We start from the raw sequence: 24,289 nt of genomic DNA, 5'->3' as shown, positions 1-24,289 counted from the left end.
CCCTCCAGTGCTTCAGCAGGGTTAGGAGGAAACAGGGAAAGGAGTGGTTTGAAGAAAAAAAAAGAGATTTGGACACAGGCACATATATAAAGTAAGATAAAGGATGATAAAAGTGAAGACCAAAGGCAAGAAGGACAAAAAGAGACAGAAAGAAAGCTAATGCTAGAGGTGTGGGTGGGGAAACTAGAGGGGTGGGGTAAATAGAAGTTTGCTGGAGATATAACACAGATCTTTAGCTGACCTGACAAGGCCACTGCCCACAGATGTGATCGTAAACTTCCACCCTGATGACATGTGATCCAAGCTGAGCCATGCAAACATATCTGTGGAATGTATTAAAATGTTTATGTAACACTATTAATTGTCGTATACAGTATTGTGACCGTGCATACTATGATTAAAAAAAAAGTAAATAAATAAAAGCACCAAATTCAAATATGTATGTAATACTTTTTATTATTTTTCAAGACAAAATGGCTGAGTGAAGAGAATAATGCAGACAACGGCTGAAAATAGAGTGGCATCTCCATAACTGAAAAAAAACAACAATAAATTCTTTAATTCAAGCAAGAACTTGTAAATGTTGGTCAATGACCTTTGGTCATCATAGAAATTAAGCCATCACACTTCATCAGGAGAGAGAAAACTGAACAGATTTGTTTTGCAGTGACTGTGTTCTGAATGGAACATGCGTGTGTGTAGTCATAATAAATAATGTCAACCAATGCCAAAGGTCAACTTCAAGTTCAGGTTAGGACAAACAGCTTGAGAGTAAATACACAGGATGAAATTAGGTTGAAAACCTATCTGTACCTTAGTACCGTCAGCATGGATAACATGTACCAAACTTTTCTTCGCATGATTTCAGTTATTTAGAATATGCCTTGCATATGAGATGTACCATATTTAAATTATAAAGCACCGTGGATCTTTTGGCAATGAAAAAAAAAACAATCTGTAGCAAAAAAAAAAAAAAAAAATCTTTCAGATTAATGTTGAATTGATTGCATATGACAAAATGTCCTTAAAAAAAGCAAAACAGCTGGAATGTTTTTAGGTGGTACATGATCAAAGACAGTAAAAACTTTTCTACCAAGAAAACCCAACAATAGCTTGTATTACTGCATATAAAATGGCAGGAGAGAAAAATATATAAAACAAACTAAAAAGATATGTACAACCACCTGTTTTTACCTCATTGTGGTCACTCCAGCGGGACTGCCTGAAAAGGCCATCATATGACCTCTCACCCTTGGGGAACACCACAACATTTTATTTTTCAGAAATACTTATTTTCAAGCATACAAATTATTCACACTATATTATCCTGCCAAATTAAGAAAATATACGGTGGCAGCTTGTTGGGATTTTTTTTTTCACTACAGAAAAAGGGTACATTGAAACCTTTAAAGAGTACAGGCAAAACAGTTAAAAATACAGGCTCCAACATAAATACTATAAGTGCCTACACTAAGTGAACATTAATTTCAAATACCATTCTAAATACAGGAAAAAAAGTAGACCATAAATGTGTTTTGAACATAGGAACTTACATGAGTGTGCAATTTCCTATGTATTTTAAGTTCTCTCTATATATTTATATATCATAAATCTCTCCCCAATGCAAATTTTTGTTCAACCTGAAGACTTGTGTATAGTAAAGGCAAAAAACATGAGAGACATTACAGTTCATTACATAGTGATCAAGTCCTGGGTGTCTCCAGGACAGAAAAGAGAAACAACAATAAACAAACAAAATTTAAATAAGGTTCTCCCCTAAAGATATTGATGTTTTACTTTAAAAAAAAAATCAACAGCACATTTTACTTATCTGTTTAAATCAAATTTGTAGAATTTTTATTTTTCTATACTGAGCAGTATATTTCTATAGTTTGTAGTATGAAGCAGGATGTTTCTATGGCAGTTCCTGCATTATTACTTCCAAGATCCAAACCGTTTATGTTTAGTTCTCAGAAGGAGACATGGCTGGCAACAGTTTCTAGTTCAACGTTCTTTTCTTTTTTTTTTCTTTTTTTTATTTTAATGCAAAGCAATGACACCACACTAATCTGTCAGCATAAGAGCTAGTTTTCCCTTGAGCGTCCGACTGTAAACTGGGAAAATTGAACAGTGCACGTAGGCAGTACCAGATCTGAAATCCGGTACTCATTTTATACTCAACCGACTGTACCTCCGATTAGAGAGACAGATACAGAATCCAAGGCAGAGTGACAAGTGCTATATCATCAACAATGACAGGGAGTGAAGACTAAAAAAAAACATGGCTACCATGCGTACGTCTAGACAAACGAAAAGAAAACTAAATGTGAAAACTTAAAACCTTGTCTGCGAGGGAAAGTTTCCTAATTTTTCCATATTCTTGTCCTTTGATTTAGAATCACATTTTGGATTTCAGTGTGAGTTGTTAAAGAAAATTTGGATTGCTAAACAGTTTCTAATATCTAATACCGTGACGGGAAATAACACTACAGCGACATAGATTTTTGAATTGTAGAGACACCTGGTAAACCCACTCCCCACTCACTACCCTGAACATCATCCACCCTTATGCTCTTACACCCACCCAACCCTCAACCGAAAAAATCTGTCTGGCTTACAACAACTAAATCCCACACTGGGGTCTTCAAGTGGCTGTTGGCGGTCACCAAAGAAACATTACTCTGTGTTACTTACAAAAAACACCTGCAAATTGTTTAATTATCAAAGAAAATAAACTCTGGAAAATTAAGAGCTTTATGTTGGTAAAACAACTCATCAGAGTACCCCCTCAGTACGGTACACACGTACCAAAAAATATATTCACCTATACCAAAACTCTACACCAAACTCCTGCCCCTTTAAGCATGTAACATGCCCGTAAACAGAACTGTAATCTCGAAAAAAAAAAAAAAAAAATCTACAGGAGGCAAGCAGATAAATGATTCACCAGAGATACACATAATCTTTTTTTTTTCTTTTTTTCTTTTTGTTTTAGCTGGTTCTCTATGCTCCACTAAGTCAAACAAAACACAAGGGTCGTACAGGTGCTTGATGCAAGGACCTGCTTATTTCATATGTGCACAAAATGTTGTGTAATCTTTTATAGCTGAAACTCCGAGCTTATAGCAAAAAGGAGGATTAACTAATGCAGGTAAAATATCCAAGGCACTCGTTGTTGTCATTTCACACCATATTGTTAATTTCATTGCTGTTTGTAAAAGAAATATTTAATGGCGCCAGTGCCTAGCATTTCATAGGCAGCCTAATTCTCTCTATATATATTTATCATAACTAAATGTTGCATGGAAAATCTTTCACAAAGATCAGTTTTTAAGTGTGACCCTGCTTGTCTTGATGTTTTGATTATATGACACTGCCCACTATGTTTGAACTCAAAACTGTACATGATATGTAAAACAGTATGTACTGTATGCAGCATGGGTTTTCATAAGTCATTTTTTTATGTTGAAGAAATCAAAAGTATAAACAGCAACACATGTACAACCAAACCCACCAGCTGAGGACAATTTTCTCTCTAGGTAGCCAAAACACACAGAGCATGCTGTCCAGTTACAAAAAATACAAAACGTGTAAATTATTGCACAATAGAAAGGCTCAAAAAGTTTTAAGTGTGATGCAATAGTATTGCCCCGGTAATGGATCATGCATCTAGCTTCTTCCAGTCGGGATGAAAACAGGGCTGTACTGTGTACTGGTGTCTAACCCTGTTGTCCTTTCCCCTTACTTATTGGCTAGTTAGCCAGGGTTGCTTTTTAGCCAGAGGAGCTGAGAGAGAGCAACCAGCATGCTGCTCTTTGCCTACTCAGTCTTAATGTCATTAGCCAGAGGGCGGTCGCTGTGCCACTTTTTCATGTGTTTCTCCAGAGTGCTGTATACACTGAAAGGCATGTGGCAGATTTCACATTTGTACACGTCCTTGCCCATCTGTCCATGGGTCTTCATGTGACGGGTGAGCTTTGAGCTCTGGGCGCACGCATAGCTGCACAGCTCGCATTTGTAGGGCCGCTCTCCAGTATGACTGCGTCGGTGCACAGTCAAGTTGCTGCAGTTCTTAAACACCTTGCCACAAAATTCACAGGTGTCACTGCGGCGACCATCCTTCGAGCTCGGCCTGCCATTGCCGCTGACACCGTGGGGAGTGCTGGCCCCGCTGCCGGTGCCGCTCCGTACTGATGCGGCACGTTCCCCATCCAGTTCACCGGGTGGAGTAGAGAAGCGCAAGCTGCCGTTTTCTGAAGAGTGCTCAGATGAAGAGGCAAAGGGTGATTGTCTGGAGTCCCCACCTGTGAAGCTGATGAAGGGGTCCTTGAGTTGCCGGGAGGCAGCGTAGCCAGCAAGCCACTGAGAGTAGACGTTCTCCGTGTTTGGGATTGTGGGAGTGGGAGGGTCAAGGTCTTTCTCTACCTTGATGCGCTTGGACAGGGGACTGAGGGAACCAGGACTGACCCCTCCACCCAACAGCTTCCTGGACAGGTTGTCATTAGATAGAGGTCTCAAGCCATTGATAGTAGTAGTGGTTCCATCATCTGCCCGGTCTGACTCCATGGCTGAGTTTTCATCAACAGGCTCCCTGGATAAGCTCCGGCGATGTGGGTGCAGAGCCTCGCTGTTCTGGTGATGGCGAGCCCCTTCGAGCCTCAAGCTAAATCGATAGTCATTCCTTCCCTCTTCTTCTACTCCAGGCTTTCTCTCAATTTCCTCCTCCTCCCCCTCCTCCTCTTCTTCCTCCTCCTCATCTTCCTCTTCTTCTTCCTCTTCCTCATCATCTTCCTCTTCCTCCTCCTCCTCTCCATTTTCAGGCAGAAGGCCATTGTTCTCACTTTTGAACTTTGCCACCACTGACTTGAGTGCATCTGTGGCACTGCCCATCAGCTCACTCGTACCAGGTTCAGGGGAGCTAGCGGTTGAAAGACCATCATCTGACTTGGCATTAAGCAGTGAAGACTTACTCTGACAATGTGTCTTCATGTGACGTTTTAGTTTGCTAGCCTGTGTGCAGGCATGGTTACAGAGGTGACACTTAAATGGCTTTTCCCCTGTGTGGCTACGCCGGTGAACAATAAGGTTGCTCTGGAATTTGAAGGTCTTCCCGCAGAACTCACAAGATTTTGCTTTGAGAGGGGTGGTCGATTGGACTGCACTTGTTACAGGATTAGGTGTGGAACGTGAGCCAGAAGGTGACTGAGAGGTGGAGAGGGGAGGTGTTGCTGAAAATGGAGGCTTAGAACCTGGCTGAAAAGGCTGCAGCAGCCGTTGCATAGGGTTGGGTCTGTTAGGGGAAAGAGGCGGAGAACCTCCTGTGGCATTTCCGGCCAGCTCACGTAGACGTCTAGAAAAGTCCATGGTCTGAGGGGCTTCTAATGGCACAGAGTTCAGCCTCATCACCCGGTCAAAAGCACTGGGATGGTGTGTTGCCAAGGCTAAGTCATCAGGGCTGAGGTGATGGCGTGGTGGTGGGCTGAATAGCGGTGGCGTTCGGGGATAGCGGCCCTCACGAGGCGTGGACGCTGAATCCCGACCAGACCCAGAACCCGGCATTCTCAGGAGGCTGTAAGGACTGCCATCAGCCAAGTGGACAGCATGAAGGGGGGGCTGGGAGGAATTACAGTCACCCCCCATTCCGGGAGCTGCAGCCACACGAGGGGTGAGGGGGCTGCCGGGCTCGCTCTCCAGATAGATGCGGAAGCCATGGGTGTTCTGGGCATGCTGGAGCAGGAACCAGGCACTGGTGAAAGGCTGTTTGCATGTGGTGCAGGTGTAACTGCTGGGCTCATCTTTATCTGACAAAAAGAAACACACAGAGAGAAAATAAATGTAAACTGAGAAATTCAAACTATAAAAAGAACATTAGTCATTTTATTAACACTATATATTATTATAAAAGGAAACATGATGCTTAAATAATGCAAGTAGGGTTTTAAAATAGGTAAAGTAATTATCAAAAACCAAGAGAATATAGACTAATTTGACAACAGCCTATAAAATATCTGCGATCACTTCTGACCAGAACTATTATGATTAGACGAAGGTATTAAATAACATTTAAAAAACTAATTTTGCAATTGCAGTCTATTTAAACAGAGCAAATTATTCTTCTTAGTAAAATTGTTATTGCTCAATATCACAGCTATAAAATGTGAAAACTGTGTGTGTGTGTGTGTGTGTGAATTTAGATTTAACACTTAACAGAACAAAAGATAAAACACAATTACAAGAGACAGGCAGCAAACACACAAATTACACGGGAAGAAGGCATAGGAATATTTAAAACAATAATTGACTTTCAATAGCACTTGCACACTGACCTGAGATTTGCCTGACAATGCACGCCTAATCTCGTTAAAAACACTCATCTCCCCTCCAAAGCCTTGTTTACAGAATTAGCAGGGCTAAAGTGGGACATGTATCTGATGCTGCATATTAACACTGAATACAAATAAGAGGTCACATGTTAATAAATTGTACCAGCGTTTATCACAAAAAACACACATTCACAGGAAAAAAAGAAGCGAAGAGGAAAATTGGGTATGTGTGTTTGTGTGTGGGTGGGGAGGCTCCTATGAAAATGCATTTCATGCATTACTTTTCTATTTCTGATATTTCATGCTTTATGGATTTATTTAAATCCTCTCAGGTGAATAGAAAAGGAGAAGAAGGAGAAAGAAGAAGTGAGAGATATGCAAAATAAGAAGCATCCGCCACTTGCAAATGTGCTCCCTCTTTCATCTTTTGGGTTTCTTATCATTTCTTCCCTTTTTTCTTCTTTCACTTGAGGGCATTTTTCTGAAGTCATTTGCCAATGCTGAACCCAAACCATGGCCATACTGTGTTTGAAGAGGGAAAACAAGGGAGCGGGACAGAGGATGATAGGCTATGTGTGCCTGATTGAAACTATGGGTGATCCCTAAGATGGTGGATGGACAGTTTTGCATGTTTTAAGCCTTCTACTGTTGAGACAAAAGGGTGAGAGGGGCCAGAAAAATATAGTGACAGTCTAGAAGAAAGAGGAGGGATGTGGTGGATGAGCAACATAGGGAACGGATTGGTGTTTTTTGGTTTGTTTCTCTATCTTATGTGTCCAGAGTCAATGTGGCCCCCTCCGAACAATCTCACTTAAAGACCAGAACACAGCTAAAATGTGCACCCAATCAAACCTCCACACAAACCTTTTTCTCTTGACTGAAAAGAGTTGGAAGGGGGTATACTGGTAAATTATGGATCATTACAATCTGCAAAAATTACAGTTAATTGCTGCCACCTGCAAGGGGCTTTGACCCACTATGGAATTTTTCCATCATAAAAAAGCCATTTGCCCATACACATTTTTTCTCCCTCTCTCATAAGCACAAATAAAATGTGCCCATTACATTGACTGCTATATGTATGTTTCCTTATTATGTGTGTGTTTTTATGGCTTTAAGTAGAAAGCCCCGTGTCACTTGTAAAACAGTTGCAATAACCTGGCCTCTCCCGTTCACTTTGCTTTGATTCAGTGTACACACTTCCTCATCCCGGTCTTAATGTGCGAGCACAGAGTACATATATATGCATGAGGGGGGAAAATAGATTAATTTTTTTGTTATTGTGAAGGACAAGAAAGAAGGAGGGGCTGGCTAGAATGTGAGACGTCCATGTTTTTAGAGGAAAGTGAGCACTAAAGGATCATGGAAGTGAAGGAAGGAGGCAGGGGGAAAGGAAGGGAGCAAAGGAGAGAAGTGTGGCGTGAAGGAGACATTCCTAATGACAACCCACCATATTTCTGAAGGACACAAGAGCCACAAGACGGCACTTCAAAGCCAGTACTCAATTCATTTTCTTATGCATCAAAACCAGCATGTCTTGTGCTATGCAATCACTAGTCCATCTATAGACATTTGACAAACTGTGTTCATGCCACAAGCAGTGATGATAATTGTTATTCCCATCCGAGCAGTGGACACATTGATGGGCATCAACAAGCCAGACCAACACATGCCCAGATTTACAACAATGGCAGAGGAGATATCTAAATAAGCCCACTATTGTCCTTAATAGCTGTCCTCAAAGGGATGGAAGGACAGCTTTTCAAAAGGATAAAAGACATTCTGACGAGGCGTTTGATGGCCTTGAAGGTTTTTTTTTTTCCTTTTTCTGCTTGTATGGAGAAGCACGGAACTGTGCGAGGGAGGAAGGATGATCTTATAAATGAGTCTGTCCTCTAATAGAATAAAGGAAAGCTCTGCCTCGCTTTCTCAGTCCGTTTCTCTTCTTCTAGTAACTTTAAGTCTGTGATGAGTTAGGGCTGGAGAGCAGAAGAGCAAGAGAGCTGGAGCTAATGCTGAATCTACACGTCCCTTTGAAATAGGATCAGCAGAGAGGAGAAACCACACTGACAACCCCTTAGCTGCCATTTCATGGCAGGGGCTGAAAGAAGAGACTGTGAAGGAAAGAGCAGACAGAAAGAATATAGAAGAAGTGAGAAAGGGCAGGTGGTTTGGGAGCAAAAAGTTAGAAGGATGACAGAGAAAAGAAAAATAGAAAGTAGAAGATACACAGTCAAGGGAATGAAATGGGAGGTTAATAATTCCTTCAAAGCCATTCGGTGCATTGCAACACAAAGCAGCGGGAGGCTATTATTGTGATATTAATGGACATTGCACTGATATCAGAGAGAAATGATTTGATCTAGGCCTGCTGCAAGGACAGAATAGAAATTATGATAAGTCAAAGAGAAGATAAGGTAGCCTCGCAGCACACACAAAACATCTTAGCCAACAATTTTGACCAAAGTCATACAGAATTCAGAAATTCTAGGCAACTGAGGAACACATTGCTTGTGCATATTCCTCTATCGTTAAAGGCCCATTCCCCATAACTAGTCTTACTTACACAAAGAGTAGCCATACCACCCTGTTCCACCTTATCCCATAAGCCCAAACACTGGCACAACCACAACAAAACCAAGTTACAGACACAAAGACAACCCACTGACCAAGTGCTGGCAAGTTAAAGATGCACTGACACAAAAATGTCAACAGCTTTCTCTTCCTCACCCACCACTCACAGATGTATTGTTTACTACTATTTAGCCACACAATAAAAAGTTAGCAGACTTAGCATGACCTCCATCTTTATTTTTATTTTTTTTGTCCTTGACCAGTTGCGATAGTGGGCTGAGCCTGTCCTGGTGTGACCACGCTGCTTTCACTGATATTGGTCATTTAGCTAATGGAGGAATGGGCTAACAGGATTAGCTTGCTTGGCTTCCAAAGGAGGAGGAAGCCACAGAGACAGAAGACACGAGGGACACAGTGTGTCACTGCCATTTCTCAAAGTTATCAGTCGCTATGGCTCGAGAGAGCACTCACACACACCTGAAAAGTGATTATGCTAATAGAAGGTCTTTGCCAATATTCATAAGTGTTTATAGGTGTTGGAGTGAGTGCCTCGGGAAGATGGAGGGTTGTCAATACAGTGCCTCTTAAGAGTGCCTCAGCCGTAACTCCTGTTAATGTGATTACCACTCTGTTTATGTCATTAGGGTATTCACAGTCAGGGACTGGACAGGGGTGAAGGGTGAAGCAGGAAAGGAGAGGTTGAGGAAAAAGATGGGGGAGTAACAGAAGCTCACAATAGAGGCCTTCTTGGTGTTCAATGACTTTCAGCTCAGTTAACAACAGAACTGTAATTTTTCATTAGCAGCTTTAGAGATTAAGAGAATGATCTGTCATATGTCTCATACATGTTATCACCTTAAGTTGTTTTCTCTGTCTCTGCTTTTTTTTTTTCTTTATGTGTGTGTGTGTGTGTGTGTGTCTGAAACCTGATAGAGCAAATGGGCTGGCCTTGACCTTCTTTCTTACTTCCATGTCTCGATCTGTTTGTCTGTGTTTCTCTGCCACAGCCACATACACCCAGCTCTTTGTCCCGGCCAGGCTCGTTATGGTGCGCTAAGCCACTGGCCACAGACAAAAGGCTTGTTTGACAAACACTTGTTCCTGAGACAAAGCCGGATGCAGGAAATACAGTTTACTAAACAGAAAACCAGCCAACACTGACTGGTGTCGGAGTCACACATTATACAGTATGGGGAAGCTGACCACTACTCACTACATAAGGCACAAATGTAGGGAAAGTGAAAAGGAGACACACAATGAGGGGGGAAAAAAAAGAATGGAGAGCTAAAACAGAAAGGAACGGGGAAAGACAGAGGTAGACTAGGAGAAGAAAAGCAGCTGGCATGAGCAAGACAGGGGAGGGGGAGCAGATCTCCAGATAAAGATGCATGGTGGTCTTTGAAGGCCTGTGCCAGTATAAAGTAAGCTGCTGGCTGTAGCTTTGTTCCCAATCAGACTTTTACACTTCTTACCTTTCCTTTCTCCTTCTCATGAAAGGTGATAAGAGCAACAGTTGAGCTCGGGAGTTTTTTTCTGAGCCACTAAGAAACCACAGATGGCACCCACACAGAGGCCAATGAATGAATGCGCCATACACAGTAGACAAATGTGTGTTCTCGTATAATTTTGTACCTTTTTTTGTAATCAGCACGCACACTCACTGTTAGAATGACTGCATGACTGTTTCCTGTAGTATCCATGCATTCATGTCTGTGTATTTGCATTCAACACACTTGCCAGAATAATTTTTAAATTAGCATCACTCTACGCTGTCTGTTTCCCTGCATAACCTTAGTCCTTTTGATCTTTTCTCGGTTGAACTGTGTTTGAACTGACCATCCATCTACCCGTTCATCCATCTCTCTTTCACTCCATCTATCATTCTCTCCATCCATTCATCCACTCCGACTAAGCGCAGCTGGACAGCTTCGTGTTTGGGTGCGGCTCGGGTCCGGCAGACCTTATAATAGGCAGGGCCAGCCGTGTCTCTGATGCAGATCATTATTTGCTCTCTGCTTACCGGTGACAGTGGGAGGCCGCGCACTATTGTTTCTCATCCTAGCTCTAATAGTACAGTGAAAAGACCTCTGGGCTTCTAAGCTTAACCAGTCTAATTAAATGGACCGTCGCTTATGTAAGCATCCGCAGAGATTATTTATTGAGTTGGGATCCGTTTCACAGGATCAAACCACCGTCAACAAAAGCCAATGCTCAGTGGAGAAGGTATTAAATAAAGGACGGGAATCAAAGAAACTGCAAACTGCCAAGTGTCAGTTTAAGCACACATATCCAGGTACATAAGAAGACTTAATCAAGCAGGAGTATTTTTGGACTCGGGCAATATCCCAGATGGGTGAGAAATCTCTGAGCACTTCAGAGGGGAAATGTGAAAAGTGTTCTGTCAAAGAAAAGATATGTCTCAATAAACTGCAGCTTGGGGGAGGATAGCAGAATAAAACAGGCTAACAACGAGCATAACACAATATATTAGAAATCAGTGGAATACAAAAGATTATTGTAAATACATGAACATTTTTGGGTTATAAAACCTTCAACATTCAGATGAGTGCATCTCTGTCTTTTCTTACAAGCATCATCTGTGTTTCAAGTGCAATGTCAAGATAGCCTTCGTATAACATGAGGCCAGAGCCTGAGCTTCACTATCTCTGCATAGCTCAGCTTATGACAGGCTGCCGTCCCTGCAGAAAGGATGGAAGGGGACCAGGGAGGTCGACTAGCTGCACATTTCTGCATAAATCTCTAGATAGATAGCATCAGGAAAAGAGAAACAGGGGAAGGAGGCAGGCAAGCAGCAAAGGATGATAAGGCCCCCGGGGCAGGGCATTCAACACTGTCAAAACTGTTTCGTCTCCGGCTATTGGATGAGTGGAGCGCGTTATGAGCCTGCATACCATTTGCCAGGACGCGATACGGCTTCACCGGAGCATACAGGCCCCTGTGTCTGACCTCCCCCCCACTACATGTCTTCACAGACATGTAGGAAGATGGACAAAACATCACAAATGCCACATGGAAGCAACTTTGAAGATCTAATGTATGCATACTGAAGTCACGTTACCAAAGAGCTTACAGAAAAACAGAGCTATTGACTACTCTGAGCAATAAGAAGGCAACATATTACAAGTTTAAAATTTGGAAACACAAAGTGCAGACCTGAAAAACTGTCTTACTTTAAATAAAGCCTGATATTTGTGTCTTTATGTGCTTTTGCTTCATTTGCTTCTGGACTGAGTACATAATGAACCAGGCTGCAACATCCTTGTATCGTTTATGAAATAGCAATTGTTTAAAGACAGTTAAGCAGTCTCCTATCTACCTATAAAGATATTGAAATCCTTTGTAGCTTAAAGAACAGGATGCTCTCTTGCAATAAACGCTCCAAAAAAATCTATGAACATAATGTTGAATTTCATGGTATTTTATCTTTTGTCTCTATTCCTGTAGTACTGGAATAGGGACTAGGTTAAGTGAAATGTGTGGATGTATGAGGCAAGATCTGCATTCACTACCACATACTCCTAGACGGGCTTGCACAAACAGCCAAACATAAATAATAAATTAAAAATCGGGGCAAAACACAAAGCAGATGAAAAATAAACATGAAGGTGGCCTAAGTTTAAGAAGAAGAGAAGTTAAAGAGACTTTCTCTCATCTACAGGCACGGACCTGTAGTCTGTGTATCTCTGGACATCCGAACAGATAAAAACAGCTTCACACACTGTAACACACATACACACAGTGTATCTGTGTGGACTGAGTAAACACTTAAGCCTGTCTGAGGTTGAAGTCATTCCCTTTTTGTCCCTGATGCAGCCTGCATGCTCCTTCATTTCTCCTCTTTCCATCACGCTATTTTCTTAACGCGCTCTGATGACAGCACTGAAAGAGGTCAGACCAGGTCTTTCTTTCGCAATCACACACACACACACTCTAACCCACCCATAGCTTCTCCCTTGCCCCTTTCAATGCATCTATTAGCTTTTACCTTTGGCCTATATCATACACAGATACTGTAACACACACACACAAGCAAATTTTTTTTCTCTAAATCCTTCTTTTCTTAAACCTCAAGGGACTCTTCACTTATAAACACCTGTGTCTCAAAATACTTCTCATTTTCTTCTCACATGTATTTTGTGCCAGGTATATCTCAAAACGTATCCGTTCGGCCAGCGTGTGCAAATTTTTTTGACGCTCTGTTACTTTTACTTGACACAAATGAGAAGAGTAAATTCTTTGCACTAACACTTATGTAAAAAAAAAAAAAAAATCACCACTGAAGGTGCATTTGTTTGACGGTCTTTGTGGTGGTTTTAGGCTTCAAATGCACTTGGATCAACGGTAATCTATACCAATACTATATTTTCCTTGCCTTGTGCAAAAGTGGACAGCTTTTAGAAAACACAAAGTTTCGCCTAATGTTGACCTGAGTTGTTTGTTCATAAACACGCTCACAGTAGCCCCAGAAGCTCTCAGGCATGGGTCATCATTTGGATATCAGTGAACAAGGGCTGTTTTAAACATGCAGTTATTTTTCACCCTGTCCTACCACCTCAGGGTGAGAGGACCAGGGCATGTGAGCTTGGGCCAAGCATAGCAGCTCGTTATGCATAGGAGCCTCAAGGCATTGTGGAGGGACATGGCACTTTAAAACAAGAGGGCCAGTGTGTTGGAGTGTCCCGTGGCCTGGAGCTGTGGAGGCTGAGGGTTTAACACGCGTCCCATCTGGTGTGTGTGACTGTGCACACGGTGGTCGAGTGGTTAAGGAAGCATCAATAGCCAGACTCTTTAGATCAAGGGGTGTCTCGGGGTCAGATCTAGCTCACAAATCCATTTTCCTTATGTAAAAGACACAGTGGAAGTTACAGAATTATTTGATCACTATATTCTGTGATTTTTCTTAATCTTAGCACTTATTTTACCAAGAAGAGCACACTGGAATTGAAGCTTAGGACATGAAGTTCTCTGATCCCATAATAAGGACACAGGCCCTTACAGTGAGACCTCAGTGCCCCAACCAACCACCATCCATTCTTCCAAGCCTCCATTCCCCATTACATTATTAATTCATCAAGGAGAAAACTGTGTTGGGCCATTGCTCTGCCCAGGCGCTTTCCAAATCTTGATTAAAATTGCAAAATGGCCTCCTGTTCAGCCCTAAATTCAGTCCCTTACTACAGAAGCAGGGAGAGACATAAGAGAGCAAAGAAGTGGTCAGAGATCCAAAGTGACCTACATATATTTCTTTTCGGGCTCCTTTTCTAGACCTTTACAACAGGATTGCTCTCACTGTAGTTATTGCAGCTTTATTTGTACATGATAACCATGTTATTACCATGTTATTACCAAGCTGTAATATGACGTGTTACAGGGAGTTAATACCAAAAAGTCATATAACATTCGTTGATTTGTTTTTTATTTATTCATTGTTATTTGGACTAACGCCTTAAAATAATTTGCCAAATCAGTGATTTGAAGTTTGATTGCGCTTTATGCTAAATTATATTTTTCTCAGCAACACAACTTGCAAGAGAGAAGACTGTATTGTTAGAGCAGATTTAAGGCATTCAGTTCATGTACATGTAACATTTACCATCGATAACAGTCTGTAAGATGGATGGGCCATATGTTTGGCAATAGCAGGCCACGCTTCACACAATTCTTCATCTTCGAGTCTCGCCGTACCAGATTCCTGCCTACTAATTGAAGACACGTGGTTTGATCAGCCACTATAGCAAAGAATGGAAGATAATGGGCCAAACGGTACAGAATGGGACTTACAGATCAGAACGCCAACACCCATAACCAATATTGCTATTGAAGACAAATTTGGCATTTATATCAGTGATGGCTTTAGTTTGGCTGCACTGCATGTGTTTGTAAAAGCATGTTTAACACAGGTACAAGTTTTTTGTGTTTGTTTTTGTTTTTTCAGCTGTCTTTACAGTTACGTGCACACTCGCACCATCCACCATCACGTGGATCTTTCTGCATATTCTCCCCGGAGGTGTGTCAGATCCTTGCATAGGTCCAAGCTGTAGTGAGTGTGATATTAATTAAGGTAGCCAACCTGTAGGTTCCTTTGTGCCCAGCTGTAAAGCATAAATCAGGCTTTTAACGAGGCTAGGGCCGTAAGATCTCAAACCGTGCTGGAATGCTACCTGTACAGCCATGCCAAAAATCTGTCTGGGTCTAGGGCTCCTATAGATTACTATGTTTATAAGGGGGACTATAGCAACCTACCCTGGGGATGGAAAGAGGGAGAGGAAAGCAGAGGAGCAAAAAAGGAGGGTGGCAAAAGGGGGAAAGAACTGTTTCTATGAAGTCATCAGCTTTAAGTAAACATGTCGTGTTGGTGGGCAAGTGTGCAAAACATTAATTAACTGTTTTTACAAAGCCTGTGTAAAACCAAAGGTAACCAAGCTAAAATAATCCAAGGCAGAGTGAGCACATCAGAGAGATGATGGTAGTAACAAGTCCAAATTTCAGCAAGAATAATCACCAAATAAGCGACCGTATTTTGCTTTAAATCTAGTAAAAGATGTTTTAGAAAAATGCCAAAATGAGCTTTTAGTCCTCAAAAAGAGTTGATAAGCAGGACAGGTGAAGAAAGCCTGTGTGCATTTAGTGACAGAAGGATTTATTCACAGACAGCTGCAGAACAGGACACATGCATGTACAGACTGATTAGCTGGCAGCCAGGCAGGTTGGTTGAGTCCACCTCAAAGCCATTATTTCTTTACAGAAAGAACCAATGAGCTGAGACATTCCTCAACAGGCAGTGGCAAGACATATTCAAAAAAACATATAGGAAATATACAAACTTATATAATTGCTGTATGCACACTGCAGAAGCAATGCATTGAACTGTGCTTTCAGGTTATTTTCACATGTATTAGACGGTACAAAAGCACTTCACAGTGCAATGCCGACAATAGACGGACTTCTTGTAAATGATATATAAATGCATGTGGAAATGCAGAAATTTGGATTAATGGCTGATCAGGGGATAGGTAGAACTGGTTCCTCAGACTGCACTCTGCAGCACCACCTGAGATTTATGGGCCAGATGTTTGTGCCATTGCTTCTCTAACAGACTATAAAACTTCATTTACAGAAGTTACTACTTGAGTAAAGCATCGTCGGCCAGTTAAAAAATTTGCTATGCTGATACAAACGTCAACTTCAAATAAGTCTTCCTTCCACAGCGTCTTTCACATGCTACTTATACAATCACAGATTTTTTTCTCAATTCTCAGATTCTCGAGATCCACCTTGTCATTTTGAGAAATCATGACAACTCCTAACTGACACAAGGGTCAGCAGACTGGTTGTGTTGCATTATGAATAATGAACTTTGTTTGCAGAAGGTTAACCTGCATAGCTCCTCATTCCATACATTTCTAGCTGATATAGTGTAGGCCTATAGAAAAGAAAGCCAAGGTGGCTGAGAATGCTTTGCAGATGACCCAAATGCTATCTCATGTACCTTTGACACCGCTGTATAGATATATAAAGACATAAAAAGATATGTTTGCTCATAAAACACATGCCCTTTATTGCTCTCCCCCAGTTTCATCACCTCTACAGTACATGGAGGGGTAGCTGATGAAAAGAGGAATTAAGGGCAATGAGAGAACAAGGATATTATCAGGAGAGGAAGGGGTGTAGTTGAAGGGTGTCAAGAATGGCATAAAAAGCTGCGAAGAAGAGAAGAATGGAAAAACAAAAGAGTGGTGGACAGCTTTACACTGCAGCACCCCATTCTAGATTACATTAGTGGCAGCTGCTTCCTTTGTGTGGTTTTATGGCCTAGTCCCAAGAAAAAGCTGCTAAAATTTCATTTAATCTGCAGCACAAACTCAAGTGTCTGTCAGCCACTCAAACAAGGGTCCTAAAAGCACCATGCTCTCATATAACTCCGGCAAAATAACGCTAATAATATCTCTCTCCGTAGCCATACAGGCAGACATTTTGTGTAACCAAAGAGGGCCTGCGTGTGCTGCCCGTGCATGGGAAACTGGCCCACTCTTTCAGTCCAGGGGCAGGCCTTTAATGGTGGGTGAGGGAGCCAGACAACATCCTCCTTCTCTCCCCCCGCCCCTTTATCTTCACCTCCTGTTCATCCTTCCAAAGTCATTAGCTTATGTTAATCACTTAAACTACCAAGAATGACCCCCCCAATTTCATTTATACTTAGCAGCTTTCATACTCAACAGCAGATGATGACACAGCTGCTACAACCGATTTATTTAGGTAAAATAACTGTACAGACAAGGCTGTATTTTTCATTAATTTAAATGTACTTCTCATCAAACCTCTAAATATAGTGTGTTATATTCTGTGAGAATAAAAAAAATCATATTTTTTTTATTTTCTTTACAACTTAGCAAAGATACATAATATTTTTTTTTTGTACCATAGCTGTATTATATAAGAAGAAAGGCTTCTGAATAACTTATGGCAAAAGTTGCCCAATGTCTAAAATAATTAAAATCATGCCTAAAGGAGTTATGACAAATGAAGAAAAATGTCCAAATCCAAAGCCAGCGTTATCTATATTTCAGTTATCTCAATATCCTGTTCAAAAAGATCCAGAAACCAAATATTTTATTAGCTGTGCTGGCCGGACGCGAGGATGGAGCTTTGACGGCAGTGCTAACTGACAGAATGCAGCAGCACAGGCAGCGGTTAGAGGCAGCTTCCTTCCTGAGCTTTGGGATCACAAAGCGACATGTCCACATGTATATCTTGCCATGTGACACCACTGCTGAAGCTTAAGGCAAAAAAAACAGAGAGAGAGGGAGGGAGGGAGGGAGAGGATGAGGAGGAGTTGCCTCTGAGATAAAAAGATTGCAAGGTTGAAGAGAACTAGGAAGATCAGGGAGAAAGAGGTAACTGAGAGGAAAAAAGAAAATACCAAAGCACCAAGCAGAGACAGAAAAAGAGTGAGTGAGTGAGTGCTCATCTGGTCAAGATCTCCTCTCCATCTGTTTAAATGAGGTGGATCTCAGTCTCACTTGCACATTGCTCATCCACTCAGGTTTGACTTTGGCTTAAGAGACTGACACCACTGTGTGAGGATAATAACAACGAAGTATGGCCTCCACATAGCCACTCGTTTGACTGGACCTTTTCACCTAGAATTACTGTAATGCTTAGGATGTTTTTGTTATTTGTTAAGCTTGAGTTTGAGGAAACTTTCCAAAACAAGCACACGCCCCAGTTTATCCTTCAAGCTCGGGTCCTCTACCAGAGGCCTGGGAGCTTGAGAGTCCTGCGCACTATCTTTGCTGTTCCTACGACTGCGCTCTTCTGGACAGAGATCTCGGATATATCAACAAAATTTGCACAGTACAGTTGCAATTCTCTTCTCATCTTAGTTTCTGCAAGAAAGCTGCAAAATATATTTCCCAAAATATCAAACTATTTCTTTAAGCCCATGCTTCCTCTACTGAGACTGGTCAGTTAATCAAAGTGACATTAAGCAGGAAGTTGTGCGCTCAAGACTGATTGCTGAATTTAACATTATTTGCTTGGCCAATGCTACAAAAGCACTTTGAAACCACTGACAGCAATTTAATTCATATGCTGGCTCAAAAAATATGTTAATGGCCATTCAGCCTTACCTTTTCAATTTAAAGCAGTATTTACAGAAACCAAGTAAAATGAGAGAGAAAGAGAAAAGAAAGCTACACCAACACAAATGAGTGTTAATGAAGACATAGTAAAGCTGTAGGGGGGGAGGCGGAAGAGATCGGCGAGGGCAAATTAACCTTTTTAATTGGAGAGTGGTAGCCCTCTTTGGACCCTGCAGTTGGATCCAGAGTGCTGACAGATGATGAGAGGGAAATGGCAGGCCTATTACAGGCAATCTGGCCCTGCAACTTGGCAGACCAATGCAGTACCAGAGCCTGGGGAGAACAGGGCATGTCCAGCACAGAAAGCACTGCCAGACCGTTCACCAGCAGAGAAGGGCTTGCCTCAATAAAGGTATAAATAGGGAATGGTTATCTTGGCACTTTGAGCTGTGGGGCAAAAGGTTGTCATAAGGGAATCTAGTTTCTTGTCTGATAACAAAATACTACCTGGTCAAGAAAACGGAGAAGGGCTTTGCTTTAATGAAAGAGGGAGAGAACCAGTTTGACAGGTCTGAGAGAAGAGAAGGGCCTGAGTCGGAGGCGTGTGTGTGTGTGTTTGTGTGTGTGTGTGTGTGGTGGAGGGGGTAAAAAAATGCACACTGAAAAATTCACACAACATTTGTGTTCGCCTGACTTTGTACTCGTGCACACGCATTTTCAAACCCACTACTTCTGTCCTGTGTTCACATAGGAGCCAGATGCAAGAGAAAAACATCAGAGAGGATAACTTCCTGACTGTCTGTGTGTCTGGATGCGAGAGCCATGTTTATGTCTGGGGATACAAGGAAAACAAACATCAAGGTCAGAGAAGCTGGAGTCTGTCCAAGCAATAGATAGCCCCTTCTTAACAGGGCTGAAGGCTTGCTTTAACATACACCCCCAGGGGGACACCAGGATTTAGACAGAACCCTTAGGCAGGATTTCATATTGAATATCTGGACTCTTATACCATTAGAGTTATTTGCCAAGTTGAATACTTTTTACTTGACATATGAGAGACACTTGTAGGTTAATAGCTTGATGTCATAGTAAAGGGTAGTGATCCAAATCTCATTTGAATTAAGAACTTTTTTGCATATTCATAGAATGCATCAACATTTCATGGTATGTTCTCTACGCAAAATGCTAACCTCCTGACTCATTGTCTTGCTGCCCAGCAGACAGTTGAAGTAAACATAATCCTGACGCCTAGTCTTTAAGGCTGACCCCATTAGAGAGGTACCCATTGACATCTCTAGGTCATCACCGTTAAAAATGACCAATCTTTGTCTCTCTTCCTCCATCCCATCTTTTTGTCCCATTTTGTCCATCCCTGAGTCCACACATCATCCGTTTTTGTTTTCTCGTCCATCTATCTTGAATTATGTATTCCAATGCATTTAAAACAAGACGCAACGCGGCACATCATGCACACCCATCCAAAGGATGCATTAAAGCCTCACAGTCTTTACACGTCTTTATGTATGCTTACTCAAGTTATGTCCATCTCTCAGCATCTGCTTGAATCTCATCCACACAAACACTCGCAAATTTCTCCATCACTCTGTCTTTCTGGATGTCTGTGTCCACACACACACACACATACAAATACCAGACACATGGCCGAAGAGAGCAGGCTACCATCTGGGAGTAGTGGCCGGCTTTGTCTGAGGGGGTGAAAGCGCCAACAAGACTCCCCTTTAACACACACACACACACACACACACAAACCCCACACAGCAGCCCCCATCACCCTCCCCATCCAACTGCTCTAAGTGTGAGAGCTCTTCTCATACAATCTGCACATATACATATGCAAATTTGCAGGGGGCATTATAAAAACAGCCATCATCTCTCTCTCTCACACACACACACACACACACACACATGTAAAAGCAAGATATTTTTTTGGCCTCTGCACCAAAGTAGCCAGACAAGATTTTTGGAAAAGAAAACATGTTTCTAAGAAATAGAGCAATAGCTTGAAGGCTGGAAGTAAAGGGGGAAGATAAAAAGAAGAACCTTCTTTATAAATAACAAACTAATGTGGGCATGTGTGAAATACATGCAAATAGGATTGCACACATTTACATGTAGACAATTAAGTGCATACACTCACAGTCATGCAAATATATATTATCCACATTTTTCCTGCAGCATGCATGTGATGGGTACGTATAATCACATCTATTGTCCTTATATTAAAACATCACACTTGTCTATTTTTGGATTCTCCCCTGGTTCCAGAGTACAAATCTGAACTTGTTTGTAAAATCATTGCATTAATATTCATAAACTGTTTCTAAACTTGGAAAAAAAATCAAAGAGATTACTGCAATTAAGATGTTTGAGACAAGATAAGAAAGGCTGCACTTGAACTTTAAAGATTTTCTCTGGTGTCCATTTGTCATAATCAAATAACAAAAGGCCCTGAGCGAGAACAGAAGAAGAGAAGAAGAAGAGAGGGAAAAGTCAGGCATCAGGTAAAAAAAAGAAAAGAAAAAAGAGTGGCAGACACCTGCAAGGCTAGCTGAAAAGGTGACACCTAATCCACTCCTTTTCTTAAACATCCCCATGTCTTCACAACCAACCTTTCACACAAGTATCACACCTTTTAAAAAAGTCAGTTTTCTCACCTTAGCATTACGCACTTCTGCTTGAGTCATAACCCCACTTTTCACTTAAAATTATGAGTATGTGCGCGGTCAAAAATGTAAACATCTTGTCAATCACAGAAGCAATTTTATTAAAATCATAAATATTCTAAAGAGGGAGGCTCTTTTTTTAAAAACCTGCAATCATAAAGTGACAAAAATGTGGCATCCGAGAATTCCTTAGATGTTCGCGATGTGACAGAGCCTTCTGATCTGCCATGCTGAGGGAAGGTTTGTGTGTGAGCTGAGAACATTTGAAGTAGAATCGCGAACAGCTTGCTCTCAAAACTCGAGGGACACATCCGAGTCATAATTAGGAGAGAAGTTGCGTCCACATTTTTTACAGCTCACACAGACAAACACGTTCACCAACGCCGACACATACAGTATGCTATATGAAATATGGCTGCAACTGACACAGGCGGTTTTTCGCCCACACAGCACAAAAGTCCATTATGTGCATTTTCCACATCAAATTCTTTCCCCCAATCTCGTGTTTGCCGTAATGTTTTCAGTACACAATAGCAGCAGTGGTGTTAAGCTAATGTTGCCCCATCAAGAGGAGAGCACCAACAACAACCAAACACTTTTCTCTCCTCTTCCCACCCTGTTTGCGACCGGATCCATTCGTCTGTCGCTTTGTTCCCACGCTCCCCCGCTTCTTTTTTCTCTCCTCTGCATTGTCCTGTGCCCTCAGGTTAGAGGTTCTCTCTGTTCCTTCCACTAAAGCCTGGAAAACAGAGGAGCAGGACGAGGATAGAGAGAGAAGAGGAGGGCTGAGCAACAAGGCCCGTCCGTCTGCCTCCTTCGGCCTGGCTGACTAACCGGTCTGAACTGGTTCTGACATAGGTGAACCAGAGACGTGTCCTGTTTCGCCTCTGGACAAAAAAGAACCATGGTGGCATTCCATCCACAGTGAGCAGGTACCAGGAAAGTGTACATCTGTCTATGTTTGTGCGTGTGTGAATATATGTGCATGTGTGTCTGTCTCCCAAGACCTTTGAGGCCTGGACCATTGCCAAGTTCATCTGTTAATGGACAGCTACTAGGAAAGCTCCCCCCACCCCTCCTCCCTCCTCTCTGTCTCTCCAGCAGCCGTGCCTGCTCACGACCCCCCCTTAACCTCCCCAACCCCCATGCAGGCCTGCTCAGATACTGGCCAGCCCGCAATCTCCCCTCTTGCTTCGCTCCCTTTCTTCGTTCCCCTGAAAGCTATATCATTCTCTTTCTCCCTCTCCTCCTCACTGCCCCCCAATACTATGTGTGTCTCCTATTCAAGATAAACAGAGTGCTTCAAGTTCAGGGGACACCCTGGGACCCTTTAACAAAGCCATCTATCATGCTGTCTGCCCAAGCCTCCTTTGGACATACTGGGCCTGCTCCTGCTGATGCTGTTATGTCTCTCTCTCACATGTGAATGAGACTATGAACATCCGTACGCTGGATATAAACCATCCAGGCAGCCTGTTAACTCTAACTAGGAACTTGCTCTAGCTGATCCAGATCTTGATCATTTCTGTAATGTGTTTCTGGCCCCTCCACAACCACGGCAAAGACAAACTGACAGCTTGCTCACCCACCCATCCAAAATGAGACAAACGCCCAATAAAAGGCATGCCACAGAGCGCACACATGTAAGCCACTTTCTCAACACACCTTGGAGACAGACATTGCTGACCTCTCTCTGATTCCCCTCAAGTCAAACTGTGGGACGATTAACCAAACTGTCAACAGCTTAATAGTCTGGGAATAAGCGACTGACAGTAGGCCTCGAAGCTCTGTGTAAACACTATGGAGATTATGAATGGTACATGAGAGGGAGAAAAAGAGAGCGAGGAGAGAGAGAAGAAGAATCTTAACTGAATGAAAGTATCCCTCTTCACGCAAGCAATATTTTATGGATCAAAATATCTGGGTGGTCTGTCATACAGAAAAATGCAGTGACATGACTTTTCCATTTGTAATTATATTCTCTGCTTTTTTTGCTATATATACAGTTACAAGCAACAATTGTGAAACTGTAGCAGCAAGGAGCGAAATAAGAAAATAAGGTTATAATTAATTTAATTTGATTTTTTTTTCGTTGCTTCATGGCCAGTAAACCACCTCTACAAGCTCTAAATTAGATATTTGGATTAGAGTTTAGCTCCTGCAGTGCTAATGAGGACTGTGTTAGGAATATTTTCAAGTTAAGATGCATTATTTTATTTTATTTTATTTTTTTTAAGTTGCTGTGACCGGAGCTGGGCAATCAACACAGTTGAGATATTCAAATCATGGTCACAGAAACACTTCTGCATTTTATTTCTGTCTTCCTGCCTCGTTTACTCCCTCTCTTGCACCTCTTTCTGTTTGTTCTCATTTATTTTTCCAACAAACAGTCACAGCAGCGGCCCCAAAAGCCCAGCAGCTGCTGTCCTCTTCAGCCTTCTAGAGAGGTGGACTGGCCTGCAGGTTTTAGAGTGCTAAATTATCCATTAGATGTTATCAAGTTGTAGCAGGCTGATGCCATTCTGCTAGGAACCATCAATCTTTCATGAGTCCCAGACACAACGTGCATTGGGATGCACTATCAGAATCTCTCCACTCCCAACACAGCACCCCTCCCTATCCAGCTGCACACAAACTTGGGTACATACACATAGTAAAGTTGACATCCACACACACAGTCAACAAATACACATGCTGACATAAATCCAGTCAGGTACACACTCTTGCACTCAAGCTCTGCAGAAACAAGCAGGATGGAGCTTGCTTAGGGAACATCCAATTCTACAGCTTTTACATTTCTTTTTCTTTCTTTTTTTTTTTGCCCCCTTCAGCTCACCCCACTTTCCCCCCGAAACAACATTTTGAGCCAAGCCTCAAAATTTACGCTGCCTAAACTGTGTTTCACCACCCTTCGCACTAGGTTCCCTTGCACTCTCTTCTTTTATTTTCTCATCTCTCTCTCCCCCTCCCTCCGATTCTTGCTGTGGCCTGGCAGGCAGGCAGGGCAGACATGTTCAGAATGTGCTCCGGTAATGGGCTAATCAAAAATGCAAAACAATTGGCAATTACCGTGCAGGGCCCTAATGGTCATTAGAATTTACAACAA

The 24,289-nt window shown here is 42.0% G+C and overlaps 1 protein-coding gene across 1 annotated transcript in view; it reads right to left on the bottom strand.

Annotated features, from left to right (window-relative positions):
* Nucleotides 1-444: 444 nt before the first annotated feature.
* Nucleotides 445-24,289, bottom strand: part of bcl11ab (BAF chromatin remodeling complex subunit BCL11A b) — a 33,143-nt gene continuing 9,298 nt past the window's right edge. The window contains exon 3 of the mRNA XM_031754491.2: nt 445-5,801. Within this exon, the coding sequence (XP_031610351.2) occupies nt 3,820-5,801 (1,982 nt within the window). The 3' untranslated portion in view covers nt 445-3,819. The remainder of the gene's footprint in view (nt 5,802-24,289) is intronic.

The sequence above is a fragment of the Oreochromis aureus genome, linkage group 6 (assembly GCF_013358895.1).
Source record: "Oreochromis aureus strain Israel breed Guangdong linkage group 6, ZZ_aureus, whole genome shotgun sequence".
NCBI classification, from domain to species: Eukaryota; Metazoa; Chordata; class Actinopteri; order Cichliformes; family Cichlidae; genus Oreochromis; species Oreochromis aureus.
Note: the sequence above shows the minus strand (reverse complement) of the source record. Positions and strands in the feature narration are given on the sequence as shown.